General features: G+C 46.3%; 1 protein-coding gene across 1 annotated transcript in view; it reads left to right on the top strand.

Annotated features, from left to right (window-relative positions):
- Positions 1-23,148, top strand: part of CRYBG3 (crystallin beta-gamma domain containing 3) — a 151,788-nt gene that overhangs the window by 83,025 nt on the left and 45,615 nt on the right. Inside the window, 5 exon segments of the mRNA XM_033942906.1 lie at positions 4,218-4,265; positions 5,498-5,613; positions 19,013-19,160; positions 20,377-20,495; positions 20,898-21,012. Coding sequence (XP_033798797.1) covers positions 4,218-4,265; positions 5,498-5,613; positions 19,013-19,160; positions 20,377-20,495; positions 20,898-21,012 — 546 coding nt within the window.

The following is a 23,148-nucleotide window of genomic DNA, read 5'->3' as shown; positions in this document are numbered from 1 at the left end:
TCCCTATATTTAAACTGCTGCACAGTCTCGTATGTCCAAGTATTTAAATCTACTGTATAATCTTGTATGTCCAATTACACTCCATTGTGAATGTTTACTTGTAGACCGTTCTGAGCTACTGGGAGGACGGGATAAAAATCTAAATAAATAAATAAATAAAATTTTCAAGAGAAAACCGTCCCCAAAATGGCATAAAGTAGCATTTGGATGTTTTGTTTTCTAAAATGTCCAAATTGCCATTTTTGAAACACATTTTTTAGGTGTTTTTCTATGCTGTTTGCCTGCAGGGCATCTAAATCTCAAAGGGGCATGTTTTGGGCGGGACTAGGGTGGACTTATATACACTCAGTAAAATGGGTCAGCCGTGTAGCGAGTGCACAGTGTGTGCTACATCATTAAATTGTGAAGTATTTGTACATCCCCATACGAGGAAAATTTATAAACTATACAGTTCTACTACATGCAGTTCCAAATGGGTTGTATATGTCATTATTTGTCCCTACTCACTCATGTATTTAGGTTGTACCATCAAACAGATTAAGACCAGGCTGGTGGAGCATCGAAGTCGCATACATATGGAAGTGACTACAGCTCCCATGGTGCCCCACTGTATTGAAAAGAGACATACATTTCAAGATCTTCGTTGGCTGGTTATATAAAGCATACCGGATATGTATATAGGGGATAAGAAGGCTCGTATCCATCTTTGCGATCAATTTTGGATTATGGAGCTAGATACTGTTGTTCCATATGGATTAAATGAAAATTTTGAATGGGGCGCTATATTATAAGGGTCTTCTATGTTTAGACAATAAAGTTGTTTTAGATGAAGTCATTCCTGCTGTATACAAGTATCAGCGTCTTCTGCTGTTCGTCTCACTTACGGTCTCAGCTTCTCAGCAATGCGCTCATGGTTGCATTGGCGACAGGTGGTAGGCTCCTGAGGATGGGATGTTTTCCCGAAACTAGGCTTGTTTGAGCCAGATAACTTTTATAGTGTTACTGGGTGTACACATTATATGCAGGAACTTTTTTTCTGACCCTAGAAGGCTTATAATTTAAGAGGGATGGGACTTGATATGCCACCTTTTCTGTGGTTACAATGGAGTGTTAAATAACTTGCCCAGAGTAACAAGGAGTAGCTGGGGATCAAACCTTCAACCTCATGGTGCTGAGGTAGCAGCTCTAACCACTGATCCACACCTCCACTCCCAGGTATTTTTTTGTACTTGAGGCAAAGGAAGATTTCATGACTTGCCAGTGTGTTCTAAAATAGAAGGTGAGTAATTGTCTCCGTATAGGTGCCTCAGTACCATTGGCTTTACACTAGTTCTTGGCACCAAGATTCCATTATAGAATGTTAGTGTAAGGTTGGCATTGGCATGACCAGGTGTAGGTGTGCCTTATGCCAAGTGAATGGCAAATGTAAGTTGGCATACCTAACTGTGCCGATTGATTTGCAGTAGTTTATGGTATCTGTAAGCCACACATATATCTGGGAGACATGCCTGTGTGCTACCCATGCTTCGCCCACATGTACATGTAAGGCACTGCATTATGGAATAGCACCTAATGCACTCTTCCTGGTACTAAAGTCAGGCTACACCAATCAGAAGCTGCTGGTGGAGGCCCGAGTGAAATTCAAGCTTGGTTGCATTTGTTCCAGGGTCTTATTCGGACTTACTCTTAAATATTTAACAAATCTCTTTTCACTAACTACTAACCAACATAAGAGATGCTCACATTTGAGTTTTATTTTTCCATCTGTAAATGGCTGCAAATTTAAAAGAAATCACCAACATCTACTGTCCTATCAGGCAGCTTTATGGGGCAAAGATTTGGATCAATTAATCACGACTAGAATTCAGAGGGCATTTAAAAACATATCTATTTGTTAAATATTTAGGCAACTAACTCTCTTTATTCAATTGTATACTTATTCTTTTGTGAACCGCATAGAGCTTCACAGTCCTGTGGTATAGAAGCTCATTGTTATGTTATGTTATATAGTAGATGCCTGACAGCTTTAATTCACCAAAGTGCCACCTACCTCTAAGCATCACTTTATAGAATTGCCCTTGTACCTCCTTATTTAAACCACTAGTTTCCAGCTGTGTATTGTTTGACGTAACTTATGCCAAAATTCCTCTCAATCCAAAACAAAATCCTTCCTGTGATTTTTTGTTTTGTTTTGTTTTTACAAGAAGCTTTTTCCCCATTTTTTATAATGGAAATTATTTAAATTAAAACTCTTAACATAAATACCAGTTAAATACCATTCAGGGTGGGAAAAATAGACCCTGAAGCCTATTTAACTCTTGAGTTTCAAATGAGGCCTTATCATGTGTACCCCACTTCTTTAATTGCTGAGGGGTCAGTGCAGAAAGCCATGCAGTAGAGCCATGCACAGACGGCTGAACCCACAACTTCTACCACAAAATTAAAACTGTATTATTGCAATAAGTTAAGGAAATGCTAATTTAAAGCTTGCAGAATGTGTGCGCTGATCAGGGAAAGCCTGGCAGAGACATGCACAGAGGGCAGCTTATTGTTTGATGTCCAAACAAAAGTCCCAGTACACATCTGCACCTGCTCAGCATATAAATAGTAATCTTTCTTGCTCATAAAATTTTTACAAAGTATTTATGCACAGTTTTTATTTTGTCTGTCTTTTAAAGTTGCAGGCACTTGTTTGGCCACTGCAAAAAAAACAAAAAAACAAACCTTTAATTTAAACCTCCCAAACCGGTGCTAATCTTCTTGACCAACTCTTCTATGCTGCCCTGAATTTGGCAAAAAAATTATCGCAATGTGCACATGGTAAAAGCCACTGTGTCATTCCATGTTTTGTAGATGAACATTTGATTGCCTCATTACCATTTGTTTTAATGCAGTGTGCACTCATGTTTATTGTGTGAGTTAATTGCCATGCTCAACCCCTTTCTGCATTGTGTGGCCAGTAACATGGCTTGCAGTTTCTTTCTGCTTTGGCCCTGAGATATTGCCCTAAAGCAAAGGTTCTTCGCTCAGTCCTTGGGACACAACCTAGCCAGTTGGGTTTTCAAAATTTCCAGAATGAATACAAATGAGATAAATCTGCATGCATGCCTTCATTGTATGCAAATCTATTGCATGCACATTAATTGTAGAAATCCTGAAAACCTGCCTGGCTGAATGTGTCCTGAGAAATGGGTTGAGATTTCCTGCCCTAAAGCAGCAGTTCATGACTTAGATTTGATCTCAGTTTACTAATCTTTCCCCATAGATTCAAAATAGGAGAAAACCCTTAGTTAGGGATACCAAATGTTTGAGAAAACCTGGACATGCTCTCTTTTTAGAGGATTGTCCATGTTCTCAGGGAATTTCCAAAAATCTGCAGTTTGTTCAGGTTATGGAAGGCCCTGAGCTCGGGGCCATATCTGTAGGGTCTCTGTGCATGCATGGATGCAATGTGACATCATCACAGACATGGCCCTGAGCTCAGGGAAGAAGAGACGATATTTGCTTGGGGGTCAAAATGAGATGGGGCTAGGGGACAGAACAGGGCGGGTCCACGTATCGGGTTTTTTTTTTTGCAGATAAAATCTGGTAACCCTACCCTTAGTAAATTATGACCCAGTAACATACTCACCTAACTAATATTCCAGCTAATTAATTCACTTCTATCATGTAATTTTTGGAACCCATTGTACTTATAGCCACTAGTACACATCCTAGGTTACATCAAACAATACACAGCTGGAAACTAGTGGTTTAAACAAGGATGGTCTTATTTGTTGCCACATGCCACCTCCTAAATTATGAATAGCGGGACTTAATTTGGGGGGGGGAATAGCATACAATGTAGTTCCACCACCTCAGACTTCAGGAAAAGGAGGATGGAGACATCTGAGTTTACTTCCACTAAAAGCAATGGAAGTAAGAAGGACAGATTGAAAGCATTGGAAGTAAAACCAGGATGTCTCCACCCGTCCTCCTTTTTTCTGGAGTCATATGGTAACCCTACTTACTTCACATTGGATTTAACTCGCACCCTTTCAGTAGGAGCTCAGCACAAGTGACATTCAGGTTCTGGATATGTTTCTATGTAAACATAAGGTACACCCATACTGTGTGGTTCATGGCAGGTTAAGTCCTTGTCTGTGTACTAGGGACTGGCAATTTCAAGCTTTTCACTCAACATACATCTCCTAATTGGCATATATTTTCCATTTCAGAATCTTATTGACAGAAAAGGCTTGAAATGTAACCCAAGACCAGGGAAGGTAAGTGCACATGCTTATTTCAACAGTGTGGTGCATCATTTGATTTCCTACTGATAGAGCACAAATGAAATACCTCAGAGGTTCCCCCTCCCCACAGTTGTTCTTTCCTCCCCTTTCTTTTTGGCTCTGTTTTTTAACGTGTGTGTATTGGAAACCACTGCGTAAATATGAATTGCTTGTTTATTCTTTCCAAAAATACTAGGACTAGGGGGCACGCGATGAAGCTACTAAGTAGTATATTTAAAACAAATGAGAGAAAATATTTCTTCACACAACATGTAATTAAATTCTGGAATTTGTTTCCGGAGAATGTAGTGAAATTACATAGCTTAGCAGGGTTTAAAAAAGGTTTGGATAATTTCCTCAAAGAGAAGTTCATAGGCCATTATTAAGATGGCTTGGGGAAATCCACTGCTTATTCCTAGAATAAACAGCTTAAAATCTGTTTTAATCCTTGGGATCATGCCAGATACTTGTGACTTGGGTTGGCTACTGTTGGAAACAGGATACTGGGCTTGATGGACCTCCTGTCTGTCCTGGCAATTCTTAAGTTTTTATGTATGCAGATACTAATGTTACTAAAGCTGGTACAAGACAGTTTTTTATTAGGATGTATTTATTAGGACTTACCACCTTTTTTATGAAATTCTCTCAAGGCAGTGTACAGCATGCAAGAATAAGTCAAACATAGGCAATAGACAATTACAGCAGTAAAAGTATTCATATAATAATACAATGCCTTGTACGGTAGTATAAATTTCACACATCCTGGGTATATCTATAGACAGCCTGTTTCCAGAATGAATTCAATTTGTAAAACAAATGTGCTTAGCAAGTTTTGGGAACTTGCGTCTTCAGTTTCCAGAAGCCATTTACCTGGGTAAAGAGCAATTTACTGGGGTAATCAGTTATTTAAAAATGGCACACCCTTTCTATACGTGAAAGCAGACAAATGTTTCTCTGAGTTTCTATGGCTGTCTTGTTCTACTATGGCTGCAGCTGATCTTTGCCCTCCACTTAGAAGTTGCCATCCTAGCCATGTAGTCGACCTAATGGTAACCTAGCCCTGTGGCTCTATGAAAAAAGAAATATTTCCTTTTTTTCACTTCATTATCACCCTCACAAGGACAGCTAGTGATAAAACATTTGATGATGTGACAGTGATGTGAGCTAGGTCTGCCTTGTTCTGCTGCCTTTCTTGTACCAGCCTTTATTCTTGTTGCTTGTTTCAGATGGTTATCTACAATCTTTGTGGCAGCAAAAACAAGCAGGAAATATGTGGGGATGTTCTGGATGCCACATCCTGGAAATTTTCAGATGAAACCTTGATCAGAGTTGTGAGAGGATGGTAAGGGTTGCAACAGTATCGCATCGGGTTCAAGGGATAAGTGGATCGGTATACAGAAGCTTTGATATGCTTTATATAGGATTGGTTAACATCTGTTTAACTCATCTGGCCTTATTACCCCAATTCTATAAATGGTATTGAAAGTTAGGCTTGCAGTTGGGTGCACAGTTAGAATAAGGCACCATTTTTCTAGGCACTGGCCGATTTAGGTGCTGTTTATAGAATCAGCCCCTAAGTTCGTAACTCCTAGTATTCTATAACCCCCACACCTAACTCCTAAGCATGCCCCTGATCTGCTCATTCCCTTCCCACATCCACAATCTCTAGAATTATCTTAACAAAAGTACACGTAGAATAAATTTATTTAACTATCCCCCTTTAAAATCCTGCCAATACAAGAAGTTTTTTGACAGAATTTTTTCCTACCAGGCCGCTAAACTGAATATGTGGCTAGGAAAGCTTATGTTAGAGGCCTCATCATATTTTGATTTTAGGAAAACATTAAAGACCCGTCTGTTCGACATGTCTATATCTTAGAACTATAACTTTTTAAACTGATGTATTTCAATTTTATTGTTTCTTAATTGATATATTCCAATTTAATCGATTGTTTTAATGTTTTACTGACTGTACGTATTGATTGTAATGTTTTTATTGATTGTATGTATTTTATCATGTTGTGAACCGCTTTGAACCTTTTTTGGTATAGCGGTATATAAAAATAAATTATTATTATTATTAGAAGTTGCATGGGAATTCTAGGAAATTAGCACCCTATGTTTCAACTGCCTGGGATTGAGCTAAATATTTTATTAAGTATCTTTAATAGCAACTAAGAATAATTGTGTACACAAATGCTAATTGGTGCTAAGTAACTAATTATTAAATAAAGTTGTGCACGCAGTTGTCCTTATTTTATAACTTGCGCATTCAAATTTACATACTAGGCATAGTAAGTTTGAGTGCACACGCGTAGGGCCCCTCTTATGAAGCTGCGGTAGAGATTTTTAGCACTGGCCAACGCAATAAGTGCTCCGATACTCATAGGATTTCTATGCGCGTCGGAGCATTTACTACTCCGGCTTGCACTAAAAAAAACTCTAGCGCAGCTTGATAAAAGGGGCCCTTAGAGAATCCAGGGGTTAGGGCAGTGTCTCTCAAACTGTATGCCATGGCACAGTGGTGTGCCCCAAAGAAATTCTGGGTGTGCCATGAGAGATTTCAGAATTTTACTTTATTTTAAAAAATTCCCTTCATAAGTATACACTAGAATAGATGACATGTATATCATATATGCAAGAGGTTGTCAACGTTATGAGTGTCTTTGTGCGTAAGGATACAACCACCCAGACAAGCATCATTCTTTCACATAGAAACATGACGGCAGATAAAGGCCAAATGGCCCATCTAGTCTGCCCATCTGCAGTAACCATTATCTCTTTCTCTCTCCGAGAGATCCCACGTGCCTATCCCAGGCCCTCTTGAATTTAGACAATCTCTGTTTCCACCACTTCTTCCGGGACACTGTTCCACGCATCCACCACCCTTTCCGTAAAAAAGTATTTCCTCAGATTACTCCAGACGTGATTGGTCTTTGAAAACTAATGGCAAATAATTTTAGTTTTCTTTCTTATGTAATAGTTATCCTAACTTGGATTATCCCAGGACAAGCAGGCATGATATTCTCACATGTGGGTGGGTGACGTCATCTACGGAGCCCCGATGCGGACAGCATTTCAAGCAAACTTGATTGAAGATTCAAGCTTGCTGTGCTGCACCACACATGTGTGCCTCCTGCTCCACTAGAGGGCGCATCCCCTCCTCGTGGTCTCCAGTTCGTTTTTTTTCCGCTGTGCTAAGACACGTTTTTTTCTTAGCTCTGCTCCAGTGCCTTCTTTGCACCGCGATTTATTATTTTTGTTCGTTAAAAGTCGCTGTGCGTACAAAATTTTTTCTTCTTCCTGCTCATCGTGCTTTTCGCGCTTTTTTCTCGCGATCCGGGGGCTCCCGGGTCGTCGAGGCCGCGTGGCCTGATTGGCCGCGGTCGCCTGGATTTCCTATGTCCTGGCCCGTTACGGGCTTTAAAAAGTGCACCGGGTGCGAGCGTCTTCTATCACTCGCATCGCTGGTGCATCCTCTGCCTGGGGGCCGATCATCCAACATAAACTTGCCCCCGGTGCGCAACCTTCCAACACCGGGCGCTCCGCCGCCGACGGGCCCGCATGGCGGACCTATTTGCTGCCGATCAACCCTCGACCTCAGCCTCGAGATCGGCTTCGGCCCCGGCCTCAATCTTGGCCTCGGGTACCTCGGCCCGCCTCGGGACTCGACTTCGAAGATCCCGAGCTCTCAGAAGTCTTCGGCCCTGGGTAAGTCCCCTCTTCCTTCCTCAGGTTCCATACCTCCAAAGAAGCCAACCTCGGGGACAATGGCCGGACAAGGGGGGAGTTCCTTGCCCACGGCCCCGGCGAAACCCCCGAAGACCTCGGGACATGCCTCCTCCACTCGGGAATGCTCTGAATTGAGATCGCCCCCGGTGGAGTGCACCGCGGCCTCGGACATGCCGTCGATGCTGTCCATGCCGGTATTCCAGGAGCTGCTCCGAGCAATGATCACAACAGAGCTATCCGCTGCCATGGCTCACCTTCAACCGACCTCGACCTCGCGTGCGCCGGACCAGCCTGAGCAGCGCGTCGAGACCCCTCGGGGCAAAGCGCGCCGTTTTTGCCGCCTCTCTTCTTCCTCGGATTCCTCTCCGAGGCACTCGAGGCGCGCGTCCCCGGCGGAGCTCCGCGGGGCGAAACGAAGATCAAAGCCCCTCTCTAAAAAGGCTCGGAGTTCCCCTCCGGCTCGAGGCCGCTCCCCCTCGACTCAATCGGGGGGACCGCTACGGGTTACCGAGCTGTCTCTCACTAACCCAAAGCTTCTACTGACTCCCCCTCGGTCCGGGGCTCCGGTCCGAGGCTCTAGGCTTTCGCCGAGGGAGTCCGGGAAGGGGTCCCCGACCCGACATCGGTCGGTACCCCGGCGTCGTCCCCGAGGGGCTCCTCGAGGCAACGCAGGTCCTCGACCCCGGAGCGTTTCCATAGCGCGTCCCCGGTGTCGGATTGAGGGTCCGAGCGAGAACCTCGCTATTCGAGGGAGGCTTCCCCTTCCTTCTCGGCGAAACGGAGGTCTCAGTCACCGTCCCCACAAGGGGCCACGGGATCCCACTGACCTTCCTTCACGAGGTTCGTCCAGGACATGGGATGTGCCCTTGACTTGGACTTACAATCTGACTCGAGGTACTCCAAGGAGTACCTGGCGGAGCTGGATATGCCTTCCCCGCCCCGAGAGTCCCTCCGGCTGCCGCTGAACCCGGTACTCCGGCAGACCCTTATCAGGAACCTCGAGACTCCCTACATGGTGACGGCGGTCCCATCTAAAATGGAGTCTAAGTACCGAACGGTGCCTTGCCCGGGGTTTGAGCAACCACAGTTGTCCCACCAATCCTTACTGGTGGAGTCTTCTCTGAAGAAAGCTCACCCCTCTAGGGTGTCCGCGGCGGTTCCTCCTGGACGCGAAGGCCGGACACTAGACAAATTCGGATGCCGTTTGTATCAGAACTCTATGATGGCCTCTAGGGTCCTGAACTACACTTTCACCTTTTCCTCCTACCTGAAACACCTCATTGGGCTGCTGGCCTCCTTCTCGGGGGACTTACCTGCCCCTCGTCAGGCAGCGTTTGGCCTCCTCCTCGAGGATTTTTCCAACTTCTGACTGCACTTGTTCATGCCGCTTATGATGGCTTTGAACTGTCTTCCAGGGTCGCAGCCTTCGCGGTGGCCATGCGCCGACTGGCGTGGCTACGGCTCGTCGATATGGACCCTAACCTGCAAGATCGGTTAGCTAACCTCCCTTGCGTCAGGAAGGAACTGTTTGACGACACCATCGAGGCAGCTATGAAAGGGTTGTCGGAGCACGAACGTTCCTTCGCGTCTCTTGTCCGGCAAAAACCTAAACCGCAGGCCTCTCGCCCTTTCCGGGGATTGCCTCGCCGCTACCCCCAGAAGTCTACCCCGGCCTTTTCCAGACCGCCGCCGCGACGCCCCCAGGCTCACTCTAGGGCTCCACCAAAATCACAGCCCACTGCGCCTGCGAAGCCGTCTCCGTCCTTTTGACGGGATGAGTGGACGGGGGCGGGCCCCCTCCACACCTCCACCTGGCCTCCTTCCCATCGGGGGCCGCCTGCGAGCCTACTACCCTCGCTGGGAAGCCATAACGTCGGACTCATGGGTCCTTGGCGTGATCTCATCAGGGTACTCGCTCAACTTTCGGGAGGTTCCTCCCAACAGCCCACCGAGTGCGTGTCCTCCCAATCGAGCACAGTTGTCCCTCCTCCTCTCCGAGGCACAGGACTTCCTTCGCCTGCGGGCGGTGGAACCGGTCCCCCAAAATCAAAGGGGCCAAGGGTTTTACTCCCGATACTTCCTGGTACCGAAGAAGACGGGAGACCTGCGCCCGATCCTGGACTTGAGGCGCCTGAACAAATTTCTGATGCGGGAAAAGTTTCGGATGCTTTCCCTTCCGATTCTATACCCCCTGATCAACGAGGGCGATTGGCTCTGCTCCCTCGATCTGAAGGAGGCCTACACCCATGTTCCGGTGCACCCTGCTTGTCGCAGATTCCTCCGCTTTCAGGTTGGGGACCTCCACCTACAATACCGGGTCCTCCCCTTCGGCCTGTCCTCGTCCCCCCGAGTCTTCACGAAGTGCCTCGTAGTGGTCGCGGCTGCCTTGCGCTCCCAGGGTCTGCAAGTGTTCCCCTACCTGGACGATTGGTTGATTAAAGCCCCGACCAGGGAGGGGGTTATCTCAGCGACCCGACAGACTATTACTTCTCTTCAGTGTCTGGGTTTCGAGATAAACTTTCCAAAATCCCAGCTATGCCCCTCTCAGTCCTTGCAATTCATCGGGGCCGTGCTGGACACGGTCCGTCTTCGTTCCTTCCTCCCTCCTCAGCGTCGGGAAGCGTTGGTAAATCTGAGCCGACAAGTCTCGAGATCGACCTCGGTCTCGGCACGACAGATGATGACGCTCCTCGGCCATATGGCCTCCACAGTCCACGTTACCCCGCTTGCCCGCCTTCATCTGCGGTTACCACAGTGGACTTTGGCATCACAATGGCGTCAGGATCAGGACCCGATCAACCGCCACGTGACAGTGACTCCTTCCTTGCAAAGATCGCTCTGTTGGTGGGCCAACTCTTCGAATCTTTCCAAGGGTTTGCTCTTTCTCGCCCCTCCACACCACAAGGTCCTAACCATGGACTCGTCGGAGTACGCTTGGGGGGCTCATGTAGACGGTCTCCGCACTCAAGGTCTGTGGTCCACAGAGGACCGTTGCTGCCACATCAACGTGCTGGAGCTTCGGGCCATTTACCTCGCCGCGGTGGCCTTTCAACACCTGCTTCACGACCGGGTAGTTCTCGTCCGCACAGACAACCAGGTGGCGATGTACTATGTAAACAAGCAAGGAGGGACGGGGTCTTGGTCCCTCTGCCAAGAGGCTTTGCGGCTCTGGGAGTGGGCAGTCTCCCAAAACATCTCCCTTCGAGCGGTTTACATCCAAGGAGAACAAAACTGCCTGGCGGACAGGCTCAGCCGCCTCCTCCAGCCACACGAGTGGTCCCTGCATTCTCAGGTGCTGCGACAGGTGTTCGACACGTGGGGGACTCCCCAGATAGATCTGTTCACCTCCCCCGACAATCAAAAACTGCCTCTTTTCTGTTCAAGGATATACTCCCCGGACCGTCTCGAGGCCGATGCCTTCCTCCTAGATTGGGAGGGGAAGTTCCTCTATGCGTTCCCGCCGTTTCCTCTGATTCTGAGGACGCTGGTTCATCTAAAATCGCTGAGGGCCACTCTGATCTTGATCGCTCCTCGATGGCCCCGCCAGCCTTGGTTTTCCCTACTACTTCAACTCAGTGTCAGGGAACCTCTACTTCTGCCTGTCTTTCCCTCTCTGCTCCCTGTTTCCCCGAATATATGACACTGTCTTATATTTTTAAAAACTCCAAAATATGCACAAGGTCTTATTTTCAGGGGGATGTCTTATTTTTCCATGAAGAAGAATACAGTACACATTTATTGCTGAAAAAAAGACATTTATTACCTGTATATGGTACAGGTCATCACATCTCCATATTTCCATTCTCTGTTAATTTGGTAGGTAATTGCTCTAGCATACCAAGGAAGGAGCAGAGGGGTAGTCTGTTCTGGGTATAGGCAGGGTGTGTGCATGGAGCAGGTGTGGGTCCGCAGTCCACGTGTGCCATCATTGTTCCACTGGCCCCAAATTCTCTCATATGAATTTCCTGTTCCAGGGTAGGGGACCAGCAGAGCTGACACACACACACACACACACACACACACACACACACACACACACACGTCCTGTCCCCACCCTGAAAGCCTGATGCCCCCCCCCGATACCCCCCCCGCAGGACCGCTCGCACCCCCACCCTGAAGGACCGCTCGCACGCACTTCCACCCGCACCCTCACCCTGAAGGACCGCTCGCACCCCCACAGCTTCCCGACCCCCCCCCATCATGTACAAGCTTATACCGGTGTCCTGCTGCTACCTCTTGGCGGTCCCGACTCCCCGACACGATCGGGGCAAGAGGGAGCTCAAGCCCTCTTGCCCCGCCAACTCCCCGACAATATCGGGCCAGGAGGGAACCCAAGTCCTCCTGGCCCTGGCGACCCCCCCCCCCCCCCGCTAGTTGTTCGGGCCAGGAGGGAGCCCAAGTCCTCCTGGCCACGGCGACCCCCTACCCCCACCCCGCACTACATTACGGGCAGGAGGGATCCCAGGCCCTCCTGCCCTCGACGCAACCCCCCCTCCCCCCCACGCCCGCCCCCCCCCCCCAAGAACCTCCGACCGCCCCCCCAGCTGACCCACGACCCCCCTGGCCGACCCCCCACGACACCCCCACCCCCCTTCCCCGTACCTTTCTGTAGTTGGCCGGACAGACGGGAGCCAAACCCGCCTGTCCGGCAGGCAGCCAACGACGGAATGAGGCCGGATTGGCCCATCCGTCCCAAAGCTCGCCTACTGGTGGGGCCTAAGGCGCCTGGGCCAATCAGAATAGGCCCGGGAGCCTTAGGTCCCTCCTGGGGGCGGGGCCTTGGGCACATGGTCACCCACCCACATGTGAGAATATATGCCTGCTGTCCCTGGATAACACCTGTTACGGTAAGTAACTGTGCTTTTTCAGCTCTGACAGAAATTAAATCGAAAAAAAGAGAACGACGGTGGTGGATGGTGAATGATGAAATGCATGATGGTGGTGATGAAATGCATGTTTGCTTATCAACTATCAAGCCACGTTTTGAGTTAATTTGCTCTCAAAAACAAGCACATCCATTGCATTGATTAGCAGTTCCATTCTATCTACTTTAGTTTCACCGTTGTTATAATTACCCATACATAGCTTAAAGAACTTTAAATAATTAACTCTCAAATTTCATCTTTTGCTGGTTTTTTTAAAAAATTTTATCTTTTGCTGTTTTTTTGCAATTTTATAATTTAAATTATAATGTGCACAAAAAACATTTGCTCTGTTTAGTGTACTGGAGCTAAAAAAATGTTTGAGAGACACTGGGTTAGGGGATAATTCTCTACAGGTAATTGAAATTAGGTGCTGGGATACTGCATGCTAAGCATGAATTTTATAGAAGCAGTTATACATGTAATTACTGCTATAGCATACTAGTTTTAGTCAACATTTACACTTCTAATTTAAGTCATGACCACTATGTCTGTTCTATGGCTAGTGTATGTGCTGGCAGTTAGGCACAAAACAGATAGTATTGTGTAGCCTCCATACATTAGTGCTTGGCGTGCCCTTAGCCACCAATGCCCTTCCCAGGTCCACACTCCCCCTTGCAGTGAAATACTTTGGATTTTACATGCTCAGTTTACAGTAGTGCTGCCCGATTCAGAGAAAAATATTTCGATTCGATTCGATTCACCCTGTTGAATCGAAGATTTGATTTGATTTGATTTGATTCACTGTAAAAGTCAATAGGTTCTCCGAGTGGGAACAACCTGATGTCTCAGCACTTGAGGAAAAGACCATGTAATAATGTTTATAAGATAAATCATATAAATGATTATACTGAAGCAGGGTGTCCTCAGCGAGAGAGGTAAGCAGCGAGGGGAGAGAATTCTCCAGCGCTTTACACAATAAGGCACAGGTTAGTCACCCTCTGCCTGCAGTGCACACCATTATAGGTCACCTCACGTGTGCTCAAATTAATCAATGCGATAAATTAAACAGCGATATACAATTGGCCAATCACACGAATGCAAGATCAAACAGGTTGCTCCCACTCAGAGAACCTATTGACTTTTACTGCTTTTCTGTGTGAGTAGATAATTAAGCAAATTTCTGATAGCCTACAGAAATGATTCTCAGCTTCCATCCCCAGCCCCCAAGACTCACCAGCCCCCATTCCGATTCTCAGTTTCCATCCCCAGCCCCCCTGTCGATTTCAGCTTCCATCCCCAGCCCCCTGCCGATTTCAGCTTCCATCCCCACCCCCCTGCTGATTCTGAGCTTCCATCCCCAGGCCCCAAGACTCACAAGCCCCCATTCCGATTCTCAGTTTCCATCCCCAGCCCCCCTGTCGATTTCAGCTTCCATCCCCAGCCCCCCTGCTGATTTAAGCTTCCATCCCCAGCCCCCCTGCCAATTTCAGCTTCCATCCCCAGGCCCATAAGACTCATTAGCCCCCTGCCGATTTCAGCTTCCATCCCCAGGCCCCAAGACTCACCAGCCCCCTGTCGATTTCAGCTTCCATCCCCAGCCCCCCTGCTGATTCTGAGCTTCCATCCCCAGGCCCCAAGACTCACAAGCCCCCATTCCGATTCTCAGTTTCCATCCCCAGCCCCCCTGTCGATTTCAGCTTCCATCCCCAGCCCCCCTGCTGATTTCAGCTTCCATCCCCAGCCCCCCTGCCAATTTCAGCTTCCATCCCCAGCCCCCAAGACTCACCAGCCCCCCTGCCAATTTCAGCTTCTATTCCCCAGCCCCCCTGCTGATTCTGAGCTTCCATCCCCAGGCCCCAAGACTCACAAGCCCCCATTCCGATTCTCAGTTTCCATCCCCAGCCCCCCTGTCGATTTCAGCTTCCATCCCCAGCCCCCCTGCTGATTTCAGCTTCCATCCCCAGCCCCCCTGCCAATTTCAGCTTCCATCCCCAGCCCCCAAGACTCACCAGCCCCCCTGCCGATTTCAGCTTCCATCCCCAGCCCCTAAGACTCACCAGCCCCCATTCCGATTCATTTAATTACTGGACTGGATATTAAATTGCGGGGCAGAAGGGAGAAATGCGGGGAAAGCCAGCCAAAAATAGTATTTGCTGCTGCTGAGGTCTGCTGCACGAGGTCCACTCGCTCGCCGATTGACTCTCCAACTACTTTTGTTTCTTCCGATGTAACTTCCGGTTTTGCAAAACTGGAAGTTACATTAGATGGGTAGAGTCTAGCGGCCGGCGGCGTGAAAATCGACTTGCAGCTGAATCGGTGAGTCCGGTTTTTAGCAAAAACGAACCGATTCGAATTGATTCACCTGTTTTGATTTGGTCAACCGATTCAAATCGTGAATCAGGCAGCACTAGTTTACAGACAACCAACTAAGGGCTAGATTCACTAACCTGCCCGAATCAGACCAATCTGTTTCCAATTTGGGCAGGTCCAACTGATTCACAAACCAGCCATATTCAAATGGGGCCGATCGGAGAAACGCCCCCATTTGCAAGCAGCAATCCCCGCTCATGCGCAGACCCTGACAGTAGTGACAGGAGAAGCAGCCTCCTGTCACTGCTGTCAGGGCTCTGCCCAGATCTCTCCTGCCTGCTCGCCCTGACTCTGGCTCCCCCGACTCTCCTGCTCTCTGCCACCCTTCCCCGCAGTGCAAGCCCGTGGTTTTAAAGCAGGGCTGCACTGCGGGGAACAGCGGCAGAGAACAGGAGAGTCGGGGGAGCCAGAGAAGGCAGACAGAGAGCAGGAGAGTCTACAAGAGCCCACCCACAGGCCCGACCCCCCCCCTCCGTACATATAAGTTGGGAGCAGGAGGGGTGCTCAATCCCTCTTGCTCCATTGGCCTCCCTCCTGCCACTGGCCCCAACGCTTCATCCCCGACCGGCCCCATGGAACGCATGATCAGCCCACCCTTGGTCATGCCAGATGGCAGGGCCCGGCCCACCCATCCCACATACCTTACAAATCATTGGGAGCAGGAGGGGTGCCCAGTCCCTCCTGCTCCTTAGGCCTCGATCCATCTTCGGGAGCAGGAGGAAGCGCAAAGTCCTCCTGCTCCTGCTGCTCCACCGACTGCTACGCAATAGTGGCCTTAGGCCATGCCCCAGCGCATCATCTGTTGCACGGGGAGGGGCCTAAGGAAATCCCTGATTGGTCAAAGTAATAGCCAATTAGGGACTTCCTTAGGCTCAGTCCTAAGGAAGTCCCTGATTGGCTCAGGCGCCACAGGACCCTCCCAATGGAGGAGCCTGAGGTGCCTGAGCCATTCAGGGCCTTAGGCTCCTCCCCGTGCATCACATGATACACTGGGGCGGGGCCTAAGGCCCACATTCGCAGTGCGCAGGAGGAGGAGAAGGAGCAGGAGGACTTTGCGGTTCCTCCTGCTCCAGAAGACAGCAGCGCTGGAGGCCTAAGGAGCAGGAGGGACTGAGCACCCTTCCTGCTCCCAACTTTTAGGTACAGGGGAGGTATCAGACCGGGTCGGCCAGTCCGGTCAGGGGTGGTGCGGTGGGCTAGTCGGGGGGGGGAGGTGCGGTGGGCCTGTTGGGGGGTAGGCTGAGCCAGGGGGGTGAGTCGCCTGTTGGGGGAGGGGGTGTCTCAGTTAATGGCAGGGCAGGAGGGAGTTTACATCCCTCCTGCTATTTGTGGGTTGCGGGGAAAGTGTTTGTTGGGAGGGGGATCGCGTTTGTTGGGGTGGGGATCCTTGGTTGTTTTTTGACAGGCCTGCCTGTCTTTTCTTTTTTTTTTTATGGGGCAGATATTTTACGTGTGTAACACAAGCAAAATATCTGTGCCATGGAAAATAAAAAAGACAGGCAGGCTTGTCAAAAAACCTGCAGACTTGTCAGTAACTCAGTTACCGACAGTTCTGCAACAGTCGGGTTTGCCAATAGTAAAACCCGATTCGAAATAGCCAAGCAATTGTTAGTGAATCAATCGCTTAGCTATTTTGCATGAGGTTTTACTAATTTGCATGGGACGATCGGGATTGGATGGCTACAGGCATTAGTGAATGGGATTGGAAGGAAATTTTATCACAAAGGGCTCGCAAACCGATTGGTACACGATCGGTTTGCTTAGTGAATCTAGCCCTAAGGGTAGTTACGTGAGTAACTGAAAATTAGTGCCACTTAACCCCAATTATAGCCTATCATTGGTTAATGCCAATTATCAGCTAATTAAGCAAAAGATATATGTGTAACTAACGCTCTATAACTTTCACTCCCAACTTTCTGTATTAACACCCTAATTCTTTATATTGTGCTCAAATTTATGTGTTCAGATGTGGGTGTAGGTTCAATAGCTGTAAGATTTGTGCTTCTATTTTATAAAGACACATAGGTACCTGTGTTTCTTTATGAAATAATGCCATAATAGGAGTTTTCCTGCTCATTAAACCTAGGGGCCCTTTTACAAAATCATTCTTATGGTGTACTCGCACTGTAAACACAAGGGTGCAAGTGCCAGGAAGAGTATTCCTCTCATGTGCCATATGAGTTAGTGGGTATTGGGGCTGTAGAATATTGTATTCAAGACTCAAGGTTAAAAATAAGCCCAGGAAGCTTACTAGCATCTACAAGATTCTACAAAAGTTGTATTATTTTATTCTGTTTATTGTTGTATCATTGTGCAGTCATCAATTTAAAAAAACCACATTGTTATATAAAAAAAGCCCAGGAAACACTTGCCTAATAGTGAAGTGTGACCCTCTAACTAGCTATATGTACATCTATCCAACAATTTATACCTATTAATCCATCAATCTATAGGAGTCTATATTTGTTTTGTTTCTTTTGTTCCAGGCCAAACATGGCTTATTATTTGTGGGTCACTCATTCTGAAGCACACTGTATGGGATTTAGTACTAAATCCTTTTGGGAGGATTCTTTATTTTCCAGTCAGTTGTACAAATTCATTTACTAGAAAGATATGTTCTTTTGTATTATCTTTTTGCTACAAAGTTGTGTTTTTATGATAGGAAGTTGCTCATTCAAAAATAGTTAAAAAAAAAATCCTAAGAGGACAGTGCTAGGAAATAGTTGGAATGGGTTGAATAGGCCTTGTCAGCAACTCTGGAATAAATTTCAAAGAAGCAGGGCTCCTGAACAGGTCAAGAGCAGCTGAAACCATCCACAGGCCTTGAAATTCAAACACTATTGCTTGACCATGAGAAGTTTTCCAGCTCTGAGGCCTGGCTTGCTGGTATATGGGGGCAGTACCTTTCCTTGCTGCCAGCAGGTGGTTGGCTTTAAGAGCAGCCATGTCAAAAGCTAGGGCAGAACTCAGGATAGAGTTTTGTATCTATTTTTATAGTTGTTTAGGGTGTTTTTTTTTGCATTTGTCAGTGAGGTTTATCAGACATGGATGTCTCTCTGCCTTGTGATGCAGTGAGTCCTCTGTCTTAGGAGAATTCTCAACTTCTACTACATAGAAGGTTGCTTAGTTTTGCCCTGGGCAGTTCAGTTAAGAAGAAACAAATTCATTGGCAGTTAATACATAACAGAGGAACAGTCCAGTAGAGCGTAGGAGTAACTGGAAAGAAGTCAAAGGAACTGCACTTATTATTTCCAGATGGGGAATAAGTTAATGGAAGCTGAAGGGACTTTCTGCTGCCTGATGTACATATTTCTTCCTGACTGATTATCCCAGTTTGACGGCTTGGCCTTCCATCAAATAAGACCCGCTTCAGTGCTATATGTTGCCATAGTGAAAGATGGGAGGAGGAAAGTGCATAAGCACTGAGGCACTGTGCACCGTCAATTGTAACTACCCTGTTTCTCCATTTTCATTGCATCTCCCCTATCTCTAAAGCCTGGGCATCTTAGCAAGAATTGTTCTGTCCACAGCTGAGGACTAGAGGTCCCCCATCATACACTTCTACTGGATCAGCAGATATTGATTGTAGCCCTATCTGTCATTCCACATCTCCCAGTGCTGGAAGTGCTGCCTGGTACCCAAGTGATTAGAAGAAGAGAAACCAGGACCAGTATTAGAACCTAGGGCTGATACATGGGAGAGATGCTGTTGATTTGTAAAGTTCTGGTACGGTATATTTTTGAAACAGTTTTACCTTTTTCCCCCCCCATTTAGCTGGATTTTCTATGATAAACCAATGTTTCAAGGCCGGACTTATGTGCTTGAAGAAGGGGAGGCTGTGCCGACAGACTTGTGGGATTTTCATAACAGGAAACTAGATCCCAGCAACATTGTGATTGGCTCTGTCCAACGAGTACAGAAGGTAAAGGGCTTATTAATACGCAAAGGCTGCTGACAGTAGGGCCTGTATTAAATGACATGTCCCTAAAGCAAAGTCACACGAGCCTTGTTCCAATATTAATCCTGACTTAGAGCCCTGACCTGGCATTAATCCCAGCCCACCACTTTGAAGAGAGGCACTGCTAGGCATGATTCTATATATGGCGCCTGTTATGATTCACAAAAAAAAGGGAAAATGTCTCACACAATTGGTGAAGAGGGTATTACACTTGAAAACCAACAAACAATTTACCAATCAGTTCACCAGCATACGTAATACCTAGATTTTGATACACTAGCATTTCAAAAATTATTGTTATGTGCTCAGAGAGAGCTCATATTTGAGACCGTCACCCAACCTTCTTGGACCGGGATCTTCACACGCACCCTCCCCCCCCTAAGTGATTCCCTTTCCTTCTATCATTATAATTAATCCCAGAAAATCCACCCATTCTTGCTCCACAACAGCACCCATCTTCTGGGGTGGGGGAGGAGATGTCATACTAGTATTCTATAAAGGAAAGCTGGTGCCTACCAGGTGCCCTCTAGGCACCTATATATCAGCACATTGTTATAGAATTACCCCTATTGTACCAGCATCACACAGTCTTCCTCAGACCTGCATGGAGGTGTGGGATAGACCTAGGGAAGGTGCAGAACTTCAAGAGAAGATCAATACATTCCAGGACTATTCTTTCTAAAAACTACAAACATATACAATGCAAAATGTTATTAGGATGAGAGAGAGGTGAGACCTCAGGGCTAGAGAGAGAATATAAAATCAAAAGGACAATACTTTGAGGAGCTCAGGTAATAATATAAGTTTTTATTTACTATCATAAACTTTAGCTCTAGAGTTACCATTAACTGTTCTGTAATTATATGGACAACATATGCCAAAAATAAATTAGGTGTACAACCGAAAAGAAATATATCTGTAATAATGTTGGTAGGGTATAGAAGTGCAGACATCTGTCTTGTGCACCTTCCAAGGAACACACTTTTTCTTCCCCTGTCACCCCTTGAATAACTCCCCAAGAACACGCCTTATCATGCACACACATTCCCATGCATACAGCGTGTCATGTGCGCACATCCCACCCCTTACATATATTCTTTTGCATGCACCACTGTGTGTGATAGATGCTACTCGGCTCATGATATTATGGAGCCTTCAGCCATGGCATTTGTTTCGGCAGGACAGTGAGGTACCAGAGGTGGAGATCTTCCTTCAAACTTGCCCAGAGGACGAGCCCATTTGTGTGCAAAGTGAAGTTGCACGATTGACAGATTCTCACATAAATGTGAAGGCAGGCGTGTGAGTATGGGATCTCTTTATAAACCCAAGCCCTTTTTTTAAAATTTCTGTCACCTCCTGACTGCTCCCCTCTTACCGCCATTCTGTAACAATAGGGGAGTTCAGCTTCCATGTCTCTGCAAACTCCTGAACTCTGCTCATCTCTCTACTATCTTACTAGAGGAATTCCCCACTTAAATTGCTGCAGATGTCATGCATCATGAGCTCTGGATGTAGTACCATCTCCATACACCAATCTTTATCCTGGTGGAGAATGAGAGTGCACCCATCTCTTGTTCACATTTCTCATTGTGCTTTTGCTATCAGGAAGATAATTAGTGATGGAAGGTTGGAATTCCTGAGTGAGTAAATGGTCTTTTCTCCAAGAGTTTAACTGAATTTATAGCACCTTTTTCTGCCTAGATGGTTGGCATATTCTGATTGCCACTGTGAAAGCCAGGCCTATGTTCTGGAAGCAGGTCAGGCCTTATCCCTGAGAGCTGAAGCAGATGTGAAATCACTAAGGCCTTTAAAAATGGTGAGTTACTGGCATCACCTTCGTGGGTATTTATTATTTTCTAAGGATTGAATTATGATTTTGGGCTCCTTTTATCAAGCTTCGGTAGGCGGTTAATGCACGGAATATCGCGCGTTCAACCGCCTGCTGCGCTAGTCGCTAATGCCTCTATTGACGAGGCGCTAGTTTTTGGGTGTGCCGCGGCGGTTAGCGCGTGATGAAATGTCCGACACATTAACCCCTGTAGCGCACCTTGATAAAAGGAGCCCTTTGTTTTTTTATAATATGCAGTTGGAACTGATGTATTTTTATGTATTATGATAACTCCATGGCTCATTTTGGGTTAAACTTCGGTGCAAAGAGAAGGGATATATAATTATAACAACTTCTGAATAGGTTTTGTGTGTAAGTAATTCCTTGTAGAACATTCTGACTCTAAAGCATTTGGGGCCCCTTTTACAAAGCTGCAGTAGTGATTCTCCTGTAGCAACTGCACAGAAGCCTTTAAACTGAATGAGCTTTGGTGCATTTACCACAGTAGAATTGTTACCGCAGCTTTGTAAAAGGGGCCCTTAATGGGACAATAAAACACTTATGTTAATTTGGTTCCTCAGATGAAATCCTGTTTCTTAGTGTTGTTAGTCTCTCTCTATGTAGGACTTTGGTGATGGATGACCATGCATCTCTTTAAATGTTAAGTTATAACAATGCATAGATGTCAGAACGGGGAGGCCACAGGAGCCATGGTCTCTCCCCAAATTGGCGGTTTATTGGAGCCCGCCCTCCCACCTATTTCCTGGTGTTGTGCTTTATATCTTCAGGGCAGCTGCCACGCAGTGTCAATGAGCAGGCCTGCCCTGGAACCCTTTATTCTACTTCCGGGGGCAGGCCTGCTCGTTGATGCTGCACGGTGGCTGCCCTGAAGATTTAAAGTACAATGCCGGGAGGAGGTAGAATCGGGAGCTGGTGACGGGTCATGTCGCAGGATTCTTCAGGGGCTAGGGCAGAGCTCCTGCTCCCTCACCAAACCAAACAGCTTTCTGCTGCCTGTGTAGCAATGTATATTCTCTGGTACATGGTGAAAACGGAATTGTCCAGTAGAGATGGTTATTCTTTGGTATACATGCAATTCATTAGCATGATTTTAAAACTTTAATGTATGATAGATCAATTTAATGTGCATTAACCTATCAGTTTATGTATACTAAGTCAAGAGGTAATTTTATAAATTGGTGTCTCTTTGGCATCTCAGTGCAGATGTATCCATTTATTCCAAGTCAATGACAGTTGCAGGAATGTGCGTCTAGATCTGTTAATCAACGCATGCTTCTGCTAGTATTCTTTAAGGTGCACACATTGATAGGTGACACTCGCACATCCTGCCTACATTCCCTCGTTATATACGCCCTCTTGTCAGTTGTGCATTATGCCATTAAAGATGAACTTATGTGTAGAAGGGGGGAGAGAAAGATTACATAAACATAACTTTGGATAAACACACACAAAATACAGGCGTGTCTTATATACATTTGCCCTCTAAATACACATTAAAATTTATTTATTTAATAAAATTCTATTCTGCCTTAAATCAAAACGGATTACAATAAAAACATATAAATTCAAATATAACACTTACAGGAAACACACAAATAGCACCTGAGAATCAATCGTACAAACTTAATATTATCAATATCTTTTCTACAGGACTTCATCAGATATCTAAAAGTTCTTAACCTAATTAATAAAATGCCTGAACAAAAATACTGTTTGTCTTTTAACATCATCTTAAAATTCATCTAACCACCACACAACTGAACTACTCCTGGCAATAAATTCCTCATCCGTGGTCCTGCTATAGAAATTGCTGATGTCCAGGTTTTTATATAATGTACTCTACTCATTGCCACCATTTCATATTTCATCGCTCCCTGGGATCGTAAGGCATGGTCTGGTATATATTTCTGTAATTTCTAATCCAAACCAGAAATTATGGTGCTTCCCCATAAATTATATGATGAATAATCATCAAAACTTTGAAATCTATATGGTATGAAACTGGAAGCCATTACAATTGTTTTAATACAGGGGAGATGTGTTCATACTGTGAAAAAAAAATGTGATACACCTGCTAATAACCAACATGCATTAAAGATTTTT

Source organism: Geotrypetes seraphini, chromosome 4 (genome assembly GCF_902459505.1).
Source record: "Geotrypetes seraphini chromosome 4, aGeoSer1.1, whole genome shotgun sequence".
Lineage (NCBI taxonomy): Eukaryota > Metazoa > Chordata > Amphibia > Gymnophiona > Dermophiidae > Geotrypetes > Geotrypetes seraphini.
Note: the sequence above shows the minus strand (reverse complement) of the source record. Positions and strands in the feature narration are given on the sequence as shown.